General features: G+C 41.4%; 1 protein-coding gene across 1 annotated transcript in view; it reads right to left on the minus strand.

The window, feature by feature from the left end:
- Nucleotides 1-16,203, minus strand: part of LOC126473220 (fidgetin-like protein 1) — a 182,133-nt gene that overhangs the window by 144,796 nt on the left and 21,134 nt on the right. Inside the window, exons 2-3 of the mRNA XM_050100130.1 lie at nt 12,258-12,394; nt 9,827-9,994 (exon numbers count right to left, since the gene is read on the minus strand). Coding sequence (XP_049956087.1) covers nt 9,827-9,994; nt 12,258-12,394 — 305 coding nt within the window. The remainder of the gene's footprint in view (nt 1-9,826; nt 9,995-12,257; nt 12,395-16,203) is intronic.

Consider the following 16,203-nt stretch of genomic DNA (forward strand, 5'->3'; position numbering starts at 1 on the left):
TCTAAGTGTAGGCATCCAAAAAGGGGGAGGGTGGAAGGGCAAACATTATTTATTACAGAGTTCTAGGTACAATAGTCTATAATGGTATTCAGTACATAGAAAAGTAAAAACAACCATCAGCGAAATTAAAAGCTAAGGTATCACCATCAAGAGTGCAAGAGATATTCTACTGTTACAAACAGAGCATCTCTCTGGTGTGATTAAGTGCTAGAAGATGACATTGGAGTCATTGTGGAAGACATAAGGGTTCCAGTTTTAGATCAAGAGTTTAAAACAATTTCAAAAGACTTTCAAGCAAAAAAGGCAGAACTTTCAAGTAAATAAGGTGGAAGGTATAGACAACATTCCTTCAGAATTTCTAAAATCATTGGGGGGAATGGCAACCAAATGACTGTTCAACTTTGTAGAGTCTATGAGGCTGGAGATACACCAATAAACTTTCAGAAAAATATCATCCACAGAATTCCAAAAATACCAAGGGCACATAAATGTGGGAACTATCTCTCAATCTGGTTAACAGTTCAAGCACAAAAGTTGCTGACAAGAATAAGAGGCTCTGTTAGATGACAATCAGTTTTGGTTTTAGGTAAGATAAAAGCACCGGAGAGGCAGTTATGATACTGCACCTGATAATGGAAGCAACACTTAAGAAAAACCAGGATACATTCATTGCACTTTTTATTCTAGATAAAGTGTTTGGCAGTGAAAAATGTTGGAAGATGTTAGACATTCTCTGGAAAAAGAGTGTAATGTATAGGGAAATATGGATGATATGTATGAAAACCAACAGTGAACAATAAGAATGAAAGACCAAGAACAAAGCGCACAGATTAAAAAAGGTGTATAATAAAGATGTAGTCTTTCATTCCATACTGCACATTAAAGAAGCAACGAGAGTAACAAAAGAAATGTTCCAGAGTGGGATTAAAACTCAGGGTGAAAGGAAATCAATGATAGGATTTGTTGATGGCTTTGCTATTCTCAGTGAACGTAAAGATGAAAATAAAGAAGTTATCTCCGAGAAGGTGTGCACTATAGATATTCTGGACCCACCTGTCTGCCATGTGCATCCATCCAATGTCTAGGGCTTTGTGGGAATTTGAGTAAAGGTGGAATTTTTAACCACAATGCCTCCTCAACCATTACAGTGTCCTCAGCATACTAAACAATTCCGTGTAGTAGGCAGAAAATAGTTCTGGGAGCACAGCGAGCCATTTAAAACCACCTAAAATTTGCTTGATTGGTTCCCGGGAATTACGCCGGATAATATTGTAAAAACCGCACAATATTTCAGCAGGACAACTGCCCGCCATCTTCAGGTGCTACAGTCGTGTCGCTGAGAAGCTCGCCAATTTATATGTTGGCTTTCTAGAACAGTGCAGGCGCCAGCGGGGGCATAACGTCATCGAAGACCAATCGTAGACGGAGTCAAATACCAGAGCCCTCTGCTGGAGAAATAGGTCGAGGTCTGCGGAAGTGCGCCGCGCCGCGGGAAAATGTGGCCGGGAGCGACTGACCCCGTTCGCGCGCACGAGGTGTTAGCGCGCGATTTAAGCATCTGCGTTAAGGTTTTCCATCTGTGCTGACTCAGTGCAGTTATTAATCTGTGGCTGACGATTCCTTAGTGCCGCCAAGGCTGGCTCCCAGGCTTTGCTCAGGTGAAACCTCGTGTCTCTGTTTATTAGTTAACTGCCTATACGTATTTTGATCGCCTCTTTGATGATGGAGTCCTAGTATGTGTAAGCATACGAGAGGATCTTGGTTTCTTCATAGTTCATGCCGTGTCCCGTGTCAAGGCTGTGTTCAGCAACCACAGATTTCTCTGGCTGACTCAACCTTGTGTGACGTTTATGTTCGTTGCATCTGTCTTTAACTGTACGACACGTCTGGCCAATATAAGACTTCCCACAGTGACATGGTCTCCTCAGGCCAAGGTTGTCTTTAACACAGCCCAGCACTGATTGCTCTCGTGCTGGAGGCTGGAAAACACATTTAATCCGATATTTCTTGAAAATTCTGCCCATCATCTGCGTTTAATATCACAGATAAACCACTGAGTGAAGCTGTAATGTCAGTGTTAGAAAAGGGACTTAATTTTGCACCTACTCCCGAGACCTTGCCCATCAAGGAGTTCATCAGTGCTTTGAACAAGGTGTTTTAAAACTTCCGAATGATGCTGCTGAAGAAATAAGGCAAGAGGCTTGCAGATCAATAACCAGGATGCCTGCACCCAAGCAGAATGTCACCACTGAAGAAAGAAGAGCGTTCCGTTCTTTAAAAGAAGACAATTATATCGTAATTTTACCAGCTGACAAGGGTAACGCCATTGTTCTTCTGCCTGCTACATCTTATTTTGGCAAGATGATGGACTTATTACAGGATACAGTGTATCGTCATCTCCAGAAAGATCCGACAGATGCTGTACAACGGAAGACATCCGTTCTCCTCAAATCCAGCCAACTTCCTCACCATCTGAAGAAGAGTTTAAGGGAATGAGCACCAGTTCCACCACGACTTTATGGCCTGCCAAAGATACATAAGGAGAATGTTCTGTTCGCCCTATTGGCAGTAATATAGGTGCCCGAACATACCACCTAGCTAAACGTCTGGCTTCTCTTCTGAGTCCCATGGAGGGTAAATGTGAACACCATATTTGAAACTCAGAAGATTTTATACGGTGACTGAATAACCTGCGCCTTGAATCTACAGACTTACTAGTGAGTTTTGATGTGTTTTCTTTGTTCACACGAGTGCCTCTGATGGACTCATTACAACTCATAGGAGCTAAGTTGGAAGAGGACAGCTTACACCTTTTCAAACACGTGCTTACTTCGACTTACTTTTTATTCAACGACCAGTATTTTGAGCAGACTGATGGTGTTGCTATGGGTAGCCCTCTGTCTCCAATAGTAGCTAATCTTTTTATGGAAGATTTCGAGGACAAAGCACTTCAGATGGCAGTTTTGAAACACAAATGTTTTTGGAGATATGTAGATGATACATTTGTGGTATGACCGCATGGGACAGCAACGCTTCCTTCTTTTCTGGAACATCTGAACTCCCTCCATCCAAGCATCTGTTTCACCATGGAGATAGAGAAAGATGGTGAGCTCCCGTTTCTGGATGTTTTGGTTCATAGAAAAGGAGACAGCTCCTTGGGTGACAGTGTGTTCCGGAAGCCTACGCACACAGACTTGTATTTAGAAGCTACGAACTGTCATCATCCCTCACAGCGCAGCAGTGTATTACGGATGCTAGTGCATAGGGCTAGAGCCATCTCCGATCAGGACAGCTTATTGGCAGAGCTTAGCCATCTCTGCTGTGTGTTTGCCCAGTACAGGTACTCCGAGAAGCAGATCCGGAATGCATTTCGACCAGCACGCTCCAAACCTCAAGAACAGCCTGAAGAAGCAGAGAACACCACGGGGTTGGTTTTTCTACCGCATGTCGGTGGCATGTCTTTTAAGATGGGCAGAATTTTCAAGAAATACCGGATTAAATGTGTTTTCCAGCATCCAGCACGAGTGCAATCAATGCTGGGCTATGTTAAAGACAACCTCGGCCTGAGGAGACCAGGATTATATAAAATCCCATGCCATTATGGGAAGTCTTATATTGGCAAGATGTGTCGTACGGTTAAAGACAGATGTGACGAACATAAACGTCACATGAGGTTGGGTCAGCCAGAGAAATCTGCGGGTGCTTAACACTGCCTTGACACGGGACACGGCATGAACTATGAAGAAACCAAGATCCTGGTATGCTTCCACATACTGGGACTCCATCATCAAAGAGGCGATCAAAATACGTACAAGCAGTGACCTAATAAACAGAGACACGAGGTTTCACCTGAGCAAAGCCTGGGAGCCAGCCCTGGCGGCACTAAGGAATCATCAGCCGGAGATTAGCAACTGCACCGAGTCAACACAGATGGGAAACCTTAGCGCAGATGCTTAAATCGCGCGCCAACACCTTGCGCATGAACGGGGTCCGTCACTCCCGGCCGCATTTTCCCACAGCGCGGCGCGCTTCCGCAGATCTCGACCCATTTCTCCAGCAGCGGGCTCTGGTATTCGACGCCATTTATGATTGGTCTTCGATGACGTTATTCTCCCGCTGGCACCTGCGCTGTTCTAGAAAGCCAAGATATAAATTGGCGAGCTTCTCAGCGACGTGACAGTAGCACCTGAAGGTGCTGGGCAGTTGTCTCACTGAAATATTATGTGGTTTTTCCAATATTATCCGGAGTAATTCCCGGGAACCTATCAAGCAGATGCAATGCCGGGAAAGCCTCAAACAGCACACATAAAATTTATTTTTAAATGTTTAATCTGGAGTACTGGTTTTCCTGCAATACAATTCTAAATTTTCTGCAGTTGCTAGCAACAACCATTCCACAGAAGTTCACTCTTCAGGTTTTAACCTATTTTGAGTTAGTCCTGAACACTGACAAAGACCACATGGATGAATCCAACAGTGAAATTAACTTTGCTGACAGCCAAAAAGACACCTTTCATCAACCCAGCTACGAAACTGCAATGTGGGGAGAAACCACAGCTGTTCAACATGGCTGGTAAACTTCCACATGTAACATTGTCCTGAGGCACTTTCACAACAATCAGCAAGCACAGTGACAGTTATATCCATCACTGATAATCAACATGACCAGCAAAAGGTAGGAAACAATACTGAAAATTTCTATGAACAATATGATGTTGGTCCTCACACTGCATTCACTGAAAGTGCGCATAAAGAGAGAAGCTTTTGGAGGTTACATCCAACAGCTGTAGGTTGGGAGATATAAGTTCGGTCTGCAGATCTCAAACAGTGCTACACAAATCAAATCATCAAGCCATAACCACGTCAAAACCGAATTAGAGACAGCAGCAGCTGCTATGGTAGAAAATGCTGCTTTCACTCAGGAGGGTCTTGCAATATATACGTCCACTTTCCTTACAAGACAACAGGAAAAATGAAAGATGTAATGACTGGTGAGTTGCCAGAAGAAGAAATAATGGATATTATCAGTGTCAATGTCCAGTACTCCAAGTCAAGCAGTATGTTAACAAACTCATAGAAAATGAACAGATTAAGGAATCAGTGTAACCAATATCTCTTGTAACCTTCAAAGTGCAGAAAGGATCCAACTGTTTATGTACACGGTGTGCACTATTCTGTCACACTGTGTGTGAGAACTATTCTGCAATGCTTGAACTACTTATGGTATGCTCACTCCAGTAAAAAATGTCATAGTACAAAATGCTACAGTCGCTGCTCCACACTGCACAACACAAGTGTGTCAAACAAACACCTTGCTTTTGTTCCAGTCAGGAGGACATCTGTCTAATTATAGTGTGCCCAGAGTACGTTTGACTTAGGAGAATTAACCAGCATATGGCTATAGAAGGCATAACATACCAACAAACAGTCTCAAGGAAATTTAGTAATGTAAGCAGATGTAGTCACAGGAAACTTGGCACCCTCCCAGACAATTGTATTTTCTCAGTCCAATATAGTTGGTCACCTGATACATCAGGCATCACAAAACCTTTAAATGAAAGTAACTAATCTTTGCAAGTCAACCACTTGAACACACATCACGTTTTACCAATGTCGACTACATATTCCTGAGAAAGGCTTCATATGTTTAACAATTCAAGAGGCAATGATGAAGCAAATAGGGCAGAGACAGCAGTGGCACAACAGAGAACTGCACAGGAAAGAGTACACTCGGTACCGGATAATATGTATGAAAGCTTATGGATGCCAGAGTTCACATCACTCCACACACTTTCACAGGCTTCAGGAGGGTCCAGTTGTTAGAACTGCTGAATAGGTAAAACTGATAATGGGTAGCCCACATGCAGGACTGGACAACAGTAACATAAGAGAATTCATTGCAGAATTGCTACCAAGTCTGTAACTCAACAATGGCAAGATATGTTAACAAAATGGTCCACCAGAAAGCTCATTCCAATAAAAATAACAAACACAACCTCCTACATTTTTTACACTCAACCAGATACCAATATGTGCAATGTTTGAAACCTGGTTGCTTCTTGGATTTAATGTAATTCAAGCCAAAAGAGATTATGGATATGAGGGGAGTACACTCTGCATAAGAAAAAGGAATCTCATAAAATTCGAGGACACTCCAAGCTTCTGAACAAAGAGGAATAAATACACATAACTTCCATTTACAGATTGCAAAGGATGACCGTAATGAAACAATAGCTGAGCATGCTGGTTAATTTGGTAAGGCATCTGTAGATAACATTGTGAGATTTTAAAGCACCATCACCTTACTAAGGGCTCAGACCAAGAAGGCAACATCCGCAAAACGACAGCGGAGATTGTCAATGTACATAACTTAATCATTTTAAATGATTGTTCCCTGACAAGGATAACTGTATCAAGTGACCATGTAGATATATGACTGGCATCAATGAGTTCTTTAATATTAGACTTCACATGGAAGGGAGTTACATAACCTCTTAGATCTGAGCAGCTAACCACCATTCGCAGATGTGATGCAGGGATGATACATGGTGTCATATGGCTAGCCTACAGGTGGAACATTCTGAAAATGGAGTGCAAGAAGCACAATACTGTGCTTTCAGAAAAGATACAGACTTTTCCAGCATGTGGACAAACAATAACGAGCCACGCTAATTTTATTGCTTGTATTAAAGAACCACCAGGGGCAAGTACAGCAACTACTCAAATACGAAATGAAATCTGCAAGGATAAATTTCTATAACAACCTTAAAGATGAACCCAGCTCAAGCATCTGACAACAAATATACTTTATTTGTGGAGCCTGAAACAAAAATAGTACAACAGTGCTTCAGAAAAAAAATTAGTGAATGACTTCTTTGAACACTTGGCACCAGACTCATTTGAACAAGACACCGATGAGGAAGGAGATCATTTCCTGACAAACACTTTACTGTTCCAGAACTCAACAGCCTTCTTATTTGGGAGAACAATGTCCCAGGAACTGATAGTACACATTACCACATGCTCTCTTCCTTAATGCAGAAAGGGAGGTCTGGAAAGGAAGGAACCATCTATGTTGTACTTGTAATAATATTTGAAACAAAAGAAATAATATCCCCAAATAGAAGTCATCATGAATAGTGCTGACAGGAAAACATAGTGAACCACCTCATTTTCAATTAAGTTCACTGACCCCATGCACTGCAACGACGCATCATGGGCTAGACAGTGTTCTGGGTTTGTGATGGTGGGTTGGGAGGGAGACAGTGTTTGCAAGCTTGTGAATCCCCAAAACTCACGTTAGCTGCATTGGTGCAGTGCTGCTGTCAATTGAATCCAATGTTGCCAGAAGAGAGAGGTTTCCTGAGGCATCAAATACATGGCCATTTTAAAGACTGGTGGGAATCTGAAATCAAACACTGGACATTTTTAGATTAATTTTGAGTATAAGATGTATCTGAATTATGGAGGTAATTTTTTGAAGAAAAAATTACATCTTATAGTCCATAAAATATGGAAATAACCTACATCCATGAATGTTTCAGGTGTTTACCTTATTGATGTTGGTCGACAAAGTGTGGAGGCAGAATATTTCTGACAGCATCATCAGAAAACTTATCCACTTACTTTCACATCGATCACTGGTTGTAAGAAGTGGAAATAATTACGCGGGACCGAGAATGACAAGCAATGGACTACCACAGGGATCAATTATCTCTTCCCTGATTTTCAATATATTTACACTGGTTCTATATAACAGTTAGTCACAAAAATTAACAATTTTACGATATGCTGATGACTTATTCAGCAAGTTACACCCTTCCTGGTGAACTGCAGGAGATTGATCAAGCTATGTCTAGACTTCACATGTACACAGTGAAGACTAGTTTGATATATCACCTAGGAAGTCTTAGGTTCTACTCTCTACCAGACTCAGGGTTCCTCCTACGGAGGCACTAAAGCTTGGGCAATAAGAACCACCAGTCAAAACAGCAGTCAAATATCGTGTACTCTATACTGACCACAAACATCAGTGGAAGACACATCTTACCAAAGCTGTCATATATTGCAGAAAGTCCACTGATATATTTATGAGCTATCATGGGTGTAAGACGAGAAGCAGATACAAACACTGGATGAGGACTGTATCGGGCTTCAGTACGTCCATACAGGGATTATGCAAGTCTTTGTTTTGAGTTGGCTCACAACACATACCTAACATAATCAGATAATTGTCAGTGAAAGGCACTCAGTGTATGCCTGGAAGCAATGCAATCTACACCAACTTACACTCAGTTGAAGCAAATGAGTCTCCCTAAATCTAAACCAGGAATACCCAAGTACAAAATTTTTACCTAAACAGTTACAGTGTGCACAAGACCAGATATCACAAACTTAGGCTGGAATTACCCAAATAATTGAATTTTGATGGAGTACCTTTCTCCAAACAACAATGCAAGATTCATCTACATCTACGATTCAAAGAAAGAAGGCAAATGTTGTTGTACTTACTGGGACAGCAACTGTCAAAATGCAATGAAAATTAAGTTCCCAAAGGAACTTGCACTTGAATTATTGACACACCTGAACATTACATGATCCAACCATCTAATAACATACAACATCATGAATATGACTGAACAGACAACAAATAAGAATCAGGAAGTTACCATGTGCTGGGTAGAAGTGCACTTTGGTATAACGGGCAATGCAATAGTAGACAAGCTAGCCAAAGCAACTATCTACGAAAGAGCAAGAGGACACATGGAATTACCAGTTACATATCTTTCAAACATTATTAAATCAACAATCAGAGAGAACTGGAGCATAGAATGGCAAGAGACCTCCAAATACAAAGATGAAGATTATGTCAAAGTGAATTCTGTGTTGACTGCTAACTTCTGGTACGAGAAAAAAATCTTCGCACCAGAAAACTCATGAACACTATAAGTCACCACACATTCTATGACAGCTGTTACAGGAAGCACCTACATCATATTGGTCTGGTCGCATCCCAAATGTGCAAATGAGGTGATGAAGAGGATGTCACTCATCTTATTTGGCTGCTTGAACAGATACAACACTACAAGCTGCCACCTACATCTGCTCACAGATGTTACTGTTTGCCGACCGTATCACTGTATTGCTCTCTTTGAAGGAGTTGAGATTATATCACCATTTAGATGCCTTTTTGCAGGAAGAGTAGGTAACCTTCTACATGATATTGAGTTTATTTCTATGAAAAATGTATTAAATCCAATGCACATGTTTAAACTTACATGCATTATGATAGCTGTACAAGTCTGATATCTCTTTCTCTGGGCCTCCTCAGTATTCAATGGGATCCACTATGCCATCCCTGGCTTTGGACATAAATTTCATCAATCTGTACCGCAATGAGGCTGTTCCTCATCTAAATCCAAAATTGCCTCTTTGCCTTCAAATGACTGTTGAATAAACAGTCCAGTGACAGAGTAAATATTCTAGTGCTGGTCCGTTAACAGTGATTGATGCTGGCTATTCTGGAACAGGCAATGCCCTATATGCTAAGCTCACAACGAAGAGAAGCCATCCTGTGGATAGTGATGGCTGCTCAACCTGTGTACATGAGTTAGGAACTGAGCTTTTGTAATAAGCCCCTGTTGATAATGTAATTTCCTCATAGTGTACTGTGTTCATATCTTAAGTTATGGAGATCTTGCTGACCCATACATCTGGCAGCCATATTCAATCTGGGAGCACAAGGGCTTTATATAATCAAGGCAGCCATTATCTGCACAAATTTGATAAAGTATGTAATTTCTGTGAAGATTCAGAAGAAACATACCTGAAGTTTTGTTCCAGTTCTTCTTCAGGGCTGATCCCAGCATCTTTATGTCACTATCTGTTACTCTGGCAGCCTGACACTCTAATGTACCACTGCAGTCAAGTGGAACAAGCATCCTATTCAAGATTGATTGTGCATCCTTTAGGTCACTTTTCCACTGGAAGCTTTCTATATGATACAGAAGTTCAAATATTTTATAAGGATTTTTTTTTTTTTTTTTTTTTTTTTTTTTTTTTTTTTTTTTTTTTTTTTTTTTTTGAGAATTAATCAAAGATGAAAATTACTGAAATTACAATTACTAATAGGAATAACAATGTCATTAAAAATAAAAATCACTCTTCGAGAAACAGTGATGGTAATAGAAGAAGTAAAGTTAAACTAGTTAAACTTCTGAATATAACTGTTCCATCTTTAAGAGTATATGTTACAGAAGAAAGAGAACATGCTTTTGCACTATCAAAATTAAGGTCCCGCATTCTGTTTCTTGAAACCTGCTTGTCCGTTGGAGTTACTCCCAACGGCCTAACATTGAAAGTCCCTGTTTCTGGATGTAATCCTACTCTACACCAGCCTCTTTTACAGTTTTAAGTACAGCAATCTCCTGCACTTACCCAACTAATCTGTGATCTATATGCCTCATCTGCCTGTTTCCACTCCTGAACGATCAGTCTTTCTTTCTCATCCCATCCGGTAAGTCTCCCCTGACCCGGGGTTCAGGATGACTTTTCTGAACAATTTCCCTTTCCCTAAACCTCTCCAGTCTTTTCCCCTTACCCCTCTTTCTTCCCCTACAACTCTTTTGCCAGAAGCAGCCACTGGCTCTGAAAGCTTGTAAAGTTAAATCCTTTCATGTGTATGTTCCCCTGCCGCCACTTGGTGAGTAGACTTTTTATCTATCCATTTACATTACAAGAAAGAGAGGGGAAGACATATCTCAACGGAATGACTATGACAAGGTTTGATCTGTAGCATTAGCGAGGATTTTTTTCCTTAGTGGGAGGAATGAGGTGACGTCCATGAGAACAACTGAAGAGTTCCATCTTAAGTTAGCACAAAAATCTAGTAGATAAATGTTTTGCCCTTTGGTTCACATTACCATAAGCAACACTGTCACTGGGTTCATATGTATCGTTGACTACTGAATAACTAGCTCACCACAGTGTCGGCATTTGTAACAGGCAGAATCAAAATATGTCTGTTACAGCAGAGGCATTTGCGCAAAACATTTGAAAACACACCCTTCCTGACCACAAAAAGGGAGTAGTCAGCTACGGAACCATTCCAGGAAGGTCCCACAATCTCTTTCACTTATTAACAGTAATGACATGCGCACACAATCCTTGGAACAGAAATATAAATGAAACCAAAAATAAAAAGCAGTAACATTTTAAAAAGTAAATGGAATACATACCAAAAATACAGTTGATTTTCTGTCATATTCTATTTTCTTATCGAGTGTAGGAGTAAAATTACTGTGTACAGGCCTCTTTACATGCATTAATCTCTCTTAAATAAACATTTTAGAATTAAAGTGAGTGTGTGTGTGTGTGTGTGTGTCTGCGCGCACTCACTAGCGAGTTTTACTGTAGCTCATCAAAAGATAACTCCAAAGGCTAGCAAGTATTCTTTCTTTTGTATGTACCTATCGACAACTCAACACTTGTACTTTTCAGTAAGTGGTTTCCTTTAATCCTGAAGTATTTACATTCTACACTTTTCCTACAACATTAATTTCTGTTATAGTATTCTCATGATACCTAAGCAAGATACTGATTATGGCAGTATAATGTTCATACAGTCTTCTTCGGATACAGGTTCACTAAATTTTCCTAGAAAATTTCACAAGAAATATATCATCTTTCTTCAAGGATTCCGATTTAAGGCCTCTGAGCAACACTCACAGTGAATTTTAAGGAGAAAAATAATTCCAAACTGGTCTTCAACAAATCTAGGTGTCCTCAATCGGTACTGTCTGATAGAAAATCACCATTAGAATCCCCACAAACAATGATTCTCCACTGAAGTCTGCAAAACTTTATTAAAAGTCTCTAGTCGCTGGAGGAAAATTAAGATATTTCCTGCTAGTGGCCTGTAAACTAAAAGCTTGTGTATTTCCAAACTCACAATTGTGGCACAGCATTCATGGAGCTGTTCAACAGCTGTTCATGAATGTGAAGAGTCTAGGACTTGACTTCTTATACAGCCACTAGCCATTTCTTACTGACATCATCTTGTGCCTTTGCATGCCTGTGCATGTGTTTATACACAAGCCATCTTATTTCTCACATAAAGTGGAGAGGTTTTTGTAACTCAAATTATTTCAAAAGCCTTAAAAAAATGTCACAGTGTGAGAGTTACAAATTCTTAAGCACCTTAGTTTTGCAGTTTTCAGAAACTGCATATGTAACAAGGTTTGGAGAAAATAACTTACCAATTTTAGCACGTGCTGTGAGAGCCTCAATGGGCTTTGCATAGTTATTAACGTCATCATCATCCTGATTGTCAACCAATTTTGCATATTCTTGCAATTGCTCTTCTAGTATGGTGCATGTTGTTTCATTGGAAGACCTGAAAAATAAAAAAATAAGTGTTACCAACTGTAGTGGAGTGCCCATATTCCTGGCATTTTAGCCAGTGTATCAGATTTGGCAAAAAAAAAAAAAAAAGTTTCTCCTTCAGTTAAATGAATTGAACCCTGATGTGTTCAGGAAGTTATGAGAACCAAATGTTAGAAAGAAGGTGGCACCCTGCAGCTCACTTCCTTCATTATCCATTTTACAACTCAGCAGTACGCATATCAATGATTCATCTACAACTCAGGAGCCTCTTGCTGAATTTATGTTGTGCTGTGTTTTTCCACTCTTACAGGATACTCTGATTATTCCATCAAGATAATTTCTTGAGATGTATAAGTGAGGAAGTAATATTTTTTGCCTGAAACTTTTTGGAAGGTAAGATCTCTGGAAGTTAACAGTAAACCTCCCTGTGAAGCCCCTCTTATCTTATCTGCCACTGATGTATGATGAGCATCTCCACAATGCTCTTGCATTGCCCAAATGAACCTGTTTGGTGTACTGGCCTGGCACATTCGAAGATCTGCCAGATGGTATGGATATCAGTGACTGCCACTAGGTAGCACTGCTACAATTGCAGGCACTGTGAAGTAAGGGCCACCATAAGCCATGATGTCCGGCCCACTTACAAGGCATCACAACCAACCTTTAAAGACAGCAGTGCAACTGGTCCATCTCTTAGTTGTGATTTCTCTGTATTACCATATTGATCTTGCTGCACATTGTCGTCTTGGTTCTGAATTCACTATGTCTCAGTATTCAATCTCAGATTTCCCCTGGGACGTGTTATTCTGCCATGCCATCTCCATTGTCTGTCATTCTCTCGTATTGTCCATCTTTTGTTCTCTGGTGACTCACTGTCCACCAGTCACGCTAGTTCTGAAGTTGTTTCCAAACTTGTCTGATTTCTGCCACTGTAACTGGCAATGAGGTAAAAGGGTAGAGGTGTTCCATTGACGCCAAGCTCTTCCAGCTTGTGGAAAAGCAACAGCTGTTCCTGCAGCAGCAGTTTCTACATCAGTTCCAATAACAATTTCAGCCTGTACTGGATTGCTTACAAGTTCATGGTTCCCAACCCATCCAGGCTGCAGTCACTCCCCATGCCGAGTGCTGCTCACCTACATTTCTGCCATTTAACAATACAAAAGAGGATTGCGACACACATTTGCAGTGAATGAAACAACATTTCACAACTTTTCTGGTTTTGGATGACAATCTCCAATGATCGCTCTTCCTTCCTTGGGCTTCCCCAGAGGCATTTTTCTTGCTAAAGAAGTTGGCTTCACTGTCAAATCTGGTTGCACTCACATTTGAGGAGATGTATTCATTCTTGTCCAATTATTATTCACAACAATTTCATGTGTCACATTGTGCCTCAAGTTCTGTCAATACCATAAGCAGTCTGATCAGTCACATGGGTGACAGACCTGCAAGGGTTGATCGATATTGGAATATCACTTTTACAAACCCGGCTTGCAAATTTTCATATGCAGATTCACTGATCTGAGGTGACGTGGTGCAATTGGTTCCCAGTCCGGAAGTTAATACTGCAACCCTAAAACTGGACAACCCCTAGATGAAATTTTGAAAATCATACACTCATTTTAGATTGCACAGGCTGCTAACGAACACCTCATGGCTTGACCTCAAGTAGCAATGTTCCAGTCGCCACCTCGGGGGTGGAAGTCTCATAAGTCTTCCTCCAACCAGCGTTGTCATGATTCATTGATTTCACATGTCTCTATGGCCTCTGAACAACCTATTATGTCCCACTGACATAAGCAGCAGGGTCTTCCATCATGTCCCGACTGCTTCAAGGCAAATCCACTTGCGGACTGTCCAGATCACTGGGCACACTACACCCATTGTGGGAAAGATGGGCATCTCTGCACTGTTTGACGTCAACTGCCAACACAGTCAAATGCCACCCGTCACATGCCTTATGTGATTGTGAATGAGCTTCAGGCAATTGTTTCTTCAACCTCCAAGTTATTTCTCACCCTTACAATTGCAACCTATGATGCCTTGTTATAGGTGGACACAATAGCTACTGTTTCTTTGATCAACTTCCACAGATATTTTCATCTTGGTTCCCCGACCTGGCCCTGCCCTCCGGTACACTGGTCACCTATGGAGACAGTTCAGTTCCTCTACAGGGTCAATTTACAGTCAACAGTACATACTAATAGGTAATCTCACTGATAGCTCTATTTGTTGTCGGTAGACTCTCAGGTGGCAATAATTCTGGTCTTGATGTCTTCTGGCTGTTTGGGCTCTCCATCACAGGCGAGGTTCAGGTCGTCTCCATCATGGTTCCTTTCCAGAAAGTCAGTTGCCTCTGTACCACCATCCGCATCTCTGTTTGAACCTGGCCTAAGGTGCATCACGGATTTTCAGGCCCATATATTCTTTATGTCCAGATGCTGCGGCCTGTGTGTGCTGAGCATGACCTCTCTTTAACTCTATACAGACTGAAGAGAGAGATCTTGCTGAGACAATTTGCAGATTCCCTTGGATGAGGAATGACAATCCATTATGATCATCAACAGCCCTTTTGGCTTATAAAAATACAGGTGCATGCCATTTGGGATCTCTTCCACTCCAGCGATTTTCCAGAGATCCCTGAGACAGTTACCCATGTCCCTTTCTGGTTGTACTAACAATCTAGATGGTCTAATTGTCATGGGCACTATGCGCCAGGACCTTCTGCACAACATTCGTATCCTGTTTAATATGTTGCCTGATGCAGGGCTCAAGTGCTAGTTACACAAATGTCAGTTTTTTTTCAGGAGCAAGTGGAATAACATAGCCACTTGCTCAACAAAGATGGATTCATCCCACCGACCACAATGTTTCTACCATTGACTTTCTGTCCCAAAATCTCCAAGAGGTGCAGGCGTTTTTGGGGAAGGTAAATCATTAGTCTAATTTCCTTCCACAGAAGGCCCACATCTCAACCAGCTGCAAAAGAAAGGTGGTCAATAAAGGTGGACAGCTGTCTGTGAACATACAATCACACAGCTGAAGCACATGTTGCACTCGGCACCCTGCATTACAATGTTTACTCCATCACATTCACTGGTTTTGTCCACAGATGATCTCCCTATGGCATTGGTGCAGTGCTGGCACAAAGTAACAATGACAGTACAGAGAAGCTGACTGCCTATGCATCAAAGATGCTGAAACCCATTCAAAAGAATTACTCACAGATTGAGAAAGAGGCTTTTGCGATCATCTTTGTTATCAAGCAGTTCCACGTTTGTCTTTTCGGGACCAAGTCTACCCTCATTACAGAAAACAAGCTGCTAGTGATTCTCTTTGGACCCCATCTCAGCTTCCAGAGTGTGTTGCACAACGCCTCTAGCGTTGGGTGCTCTTCCTCATCTCCTGCATTTATACCATTAAACACAAACCCACAGCACAACGGACAAATATGGACAACCTTTCTCGTCTTTCCTCACGGCCTGACCTGGCATTTGACCAACAGGATATCCCCTGTTTTCACATCAGTGAAGAATGACAATACACAATGGATGAGTTTCCCATTACAACTACTCACATTGCTGCGAATACCCACCGCGACACCATCTTGCGGTGTGTCATGCACTATGTGCTCTATGGGTGGCCCACTTCTTTTTCAAAGTCTGCCGAGCCTGAGCTCCAGGCACAGGCTTGTCTCTCCCACATTCTATCAATCATCTCCAGTGTTCTACTTGAAGCAGAGACAAATACTCACCATGTTGTCATCCAACCTACCTTGTGCCCACATGTTCTGCACCTCCTCCATCATGAGCACTGGGTATG

This window comes from Schistocerca serialis, chromosome 4 (assembly GCF_023864345.2).
Source record: "Schistocerca serialis cubense isolate TAMUIC-IGC-003099 chromosome 4, iqSchSeri2.2, whole genome shotgun sequence".
Lineage (NCBI taxonomy): Eukaryota > Metazoa > Arthropoda > Insecta > Orthoptera > Acrididae > Schistocerca > Schistocerca serialis.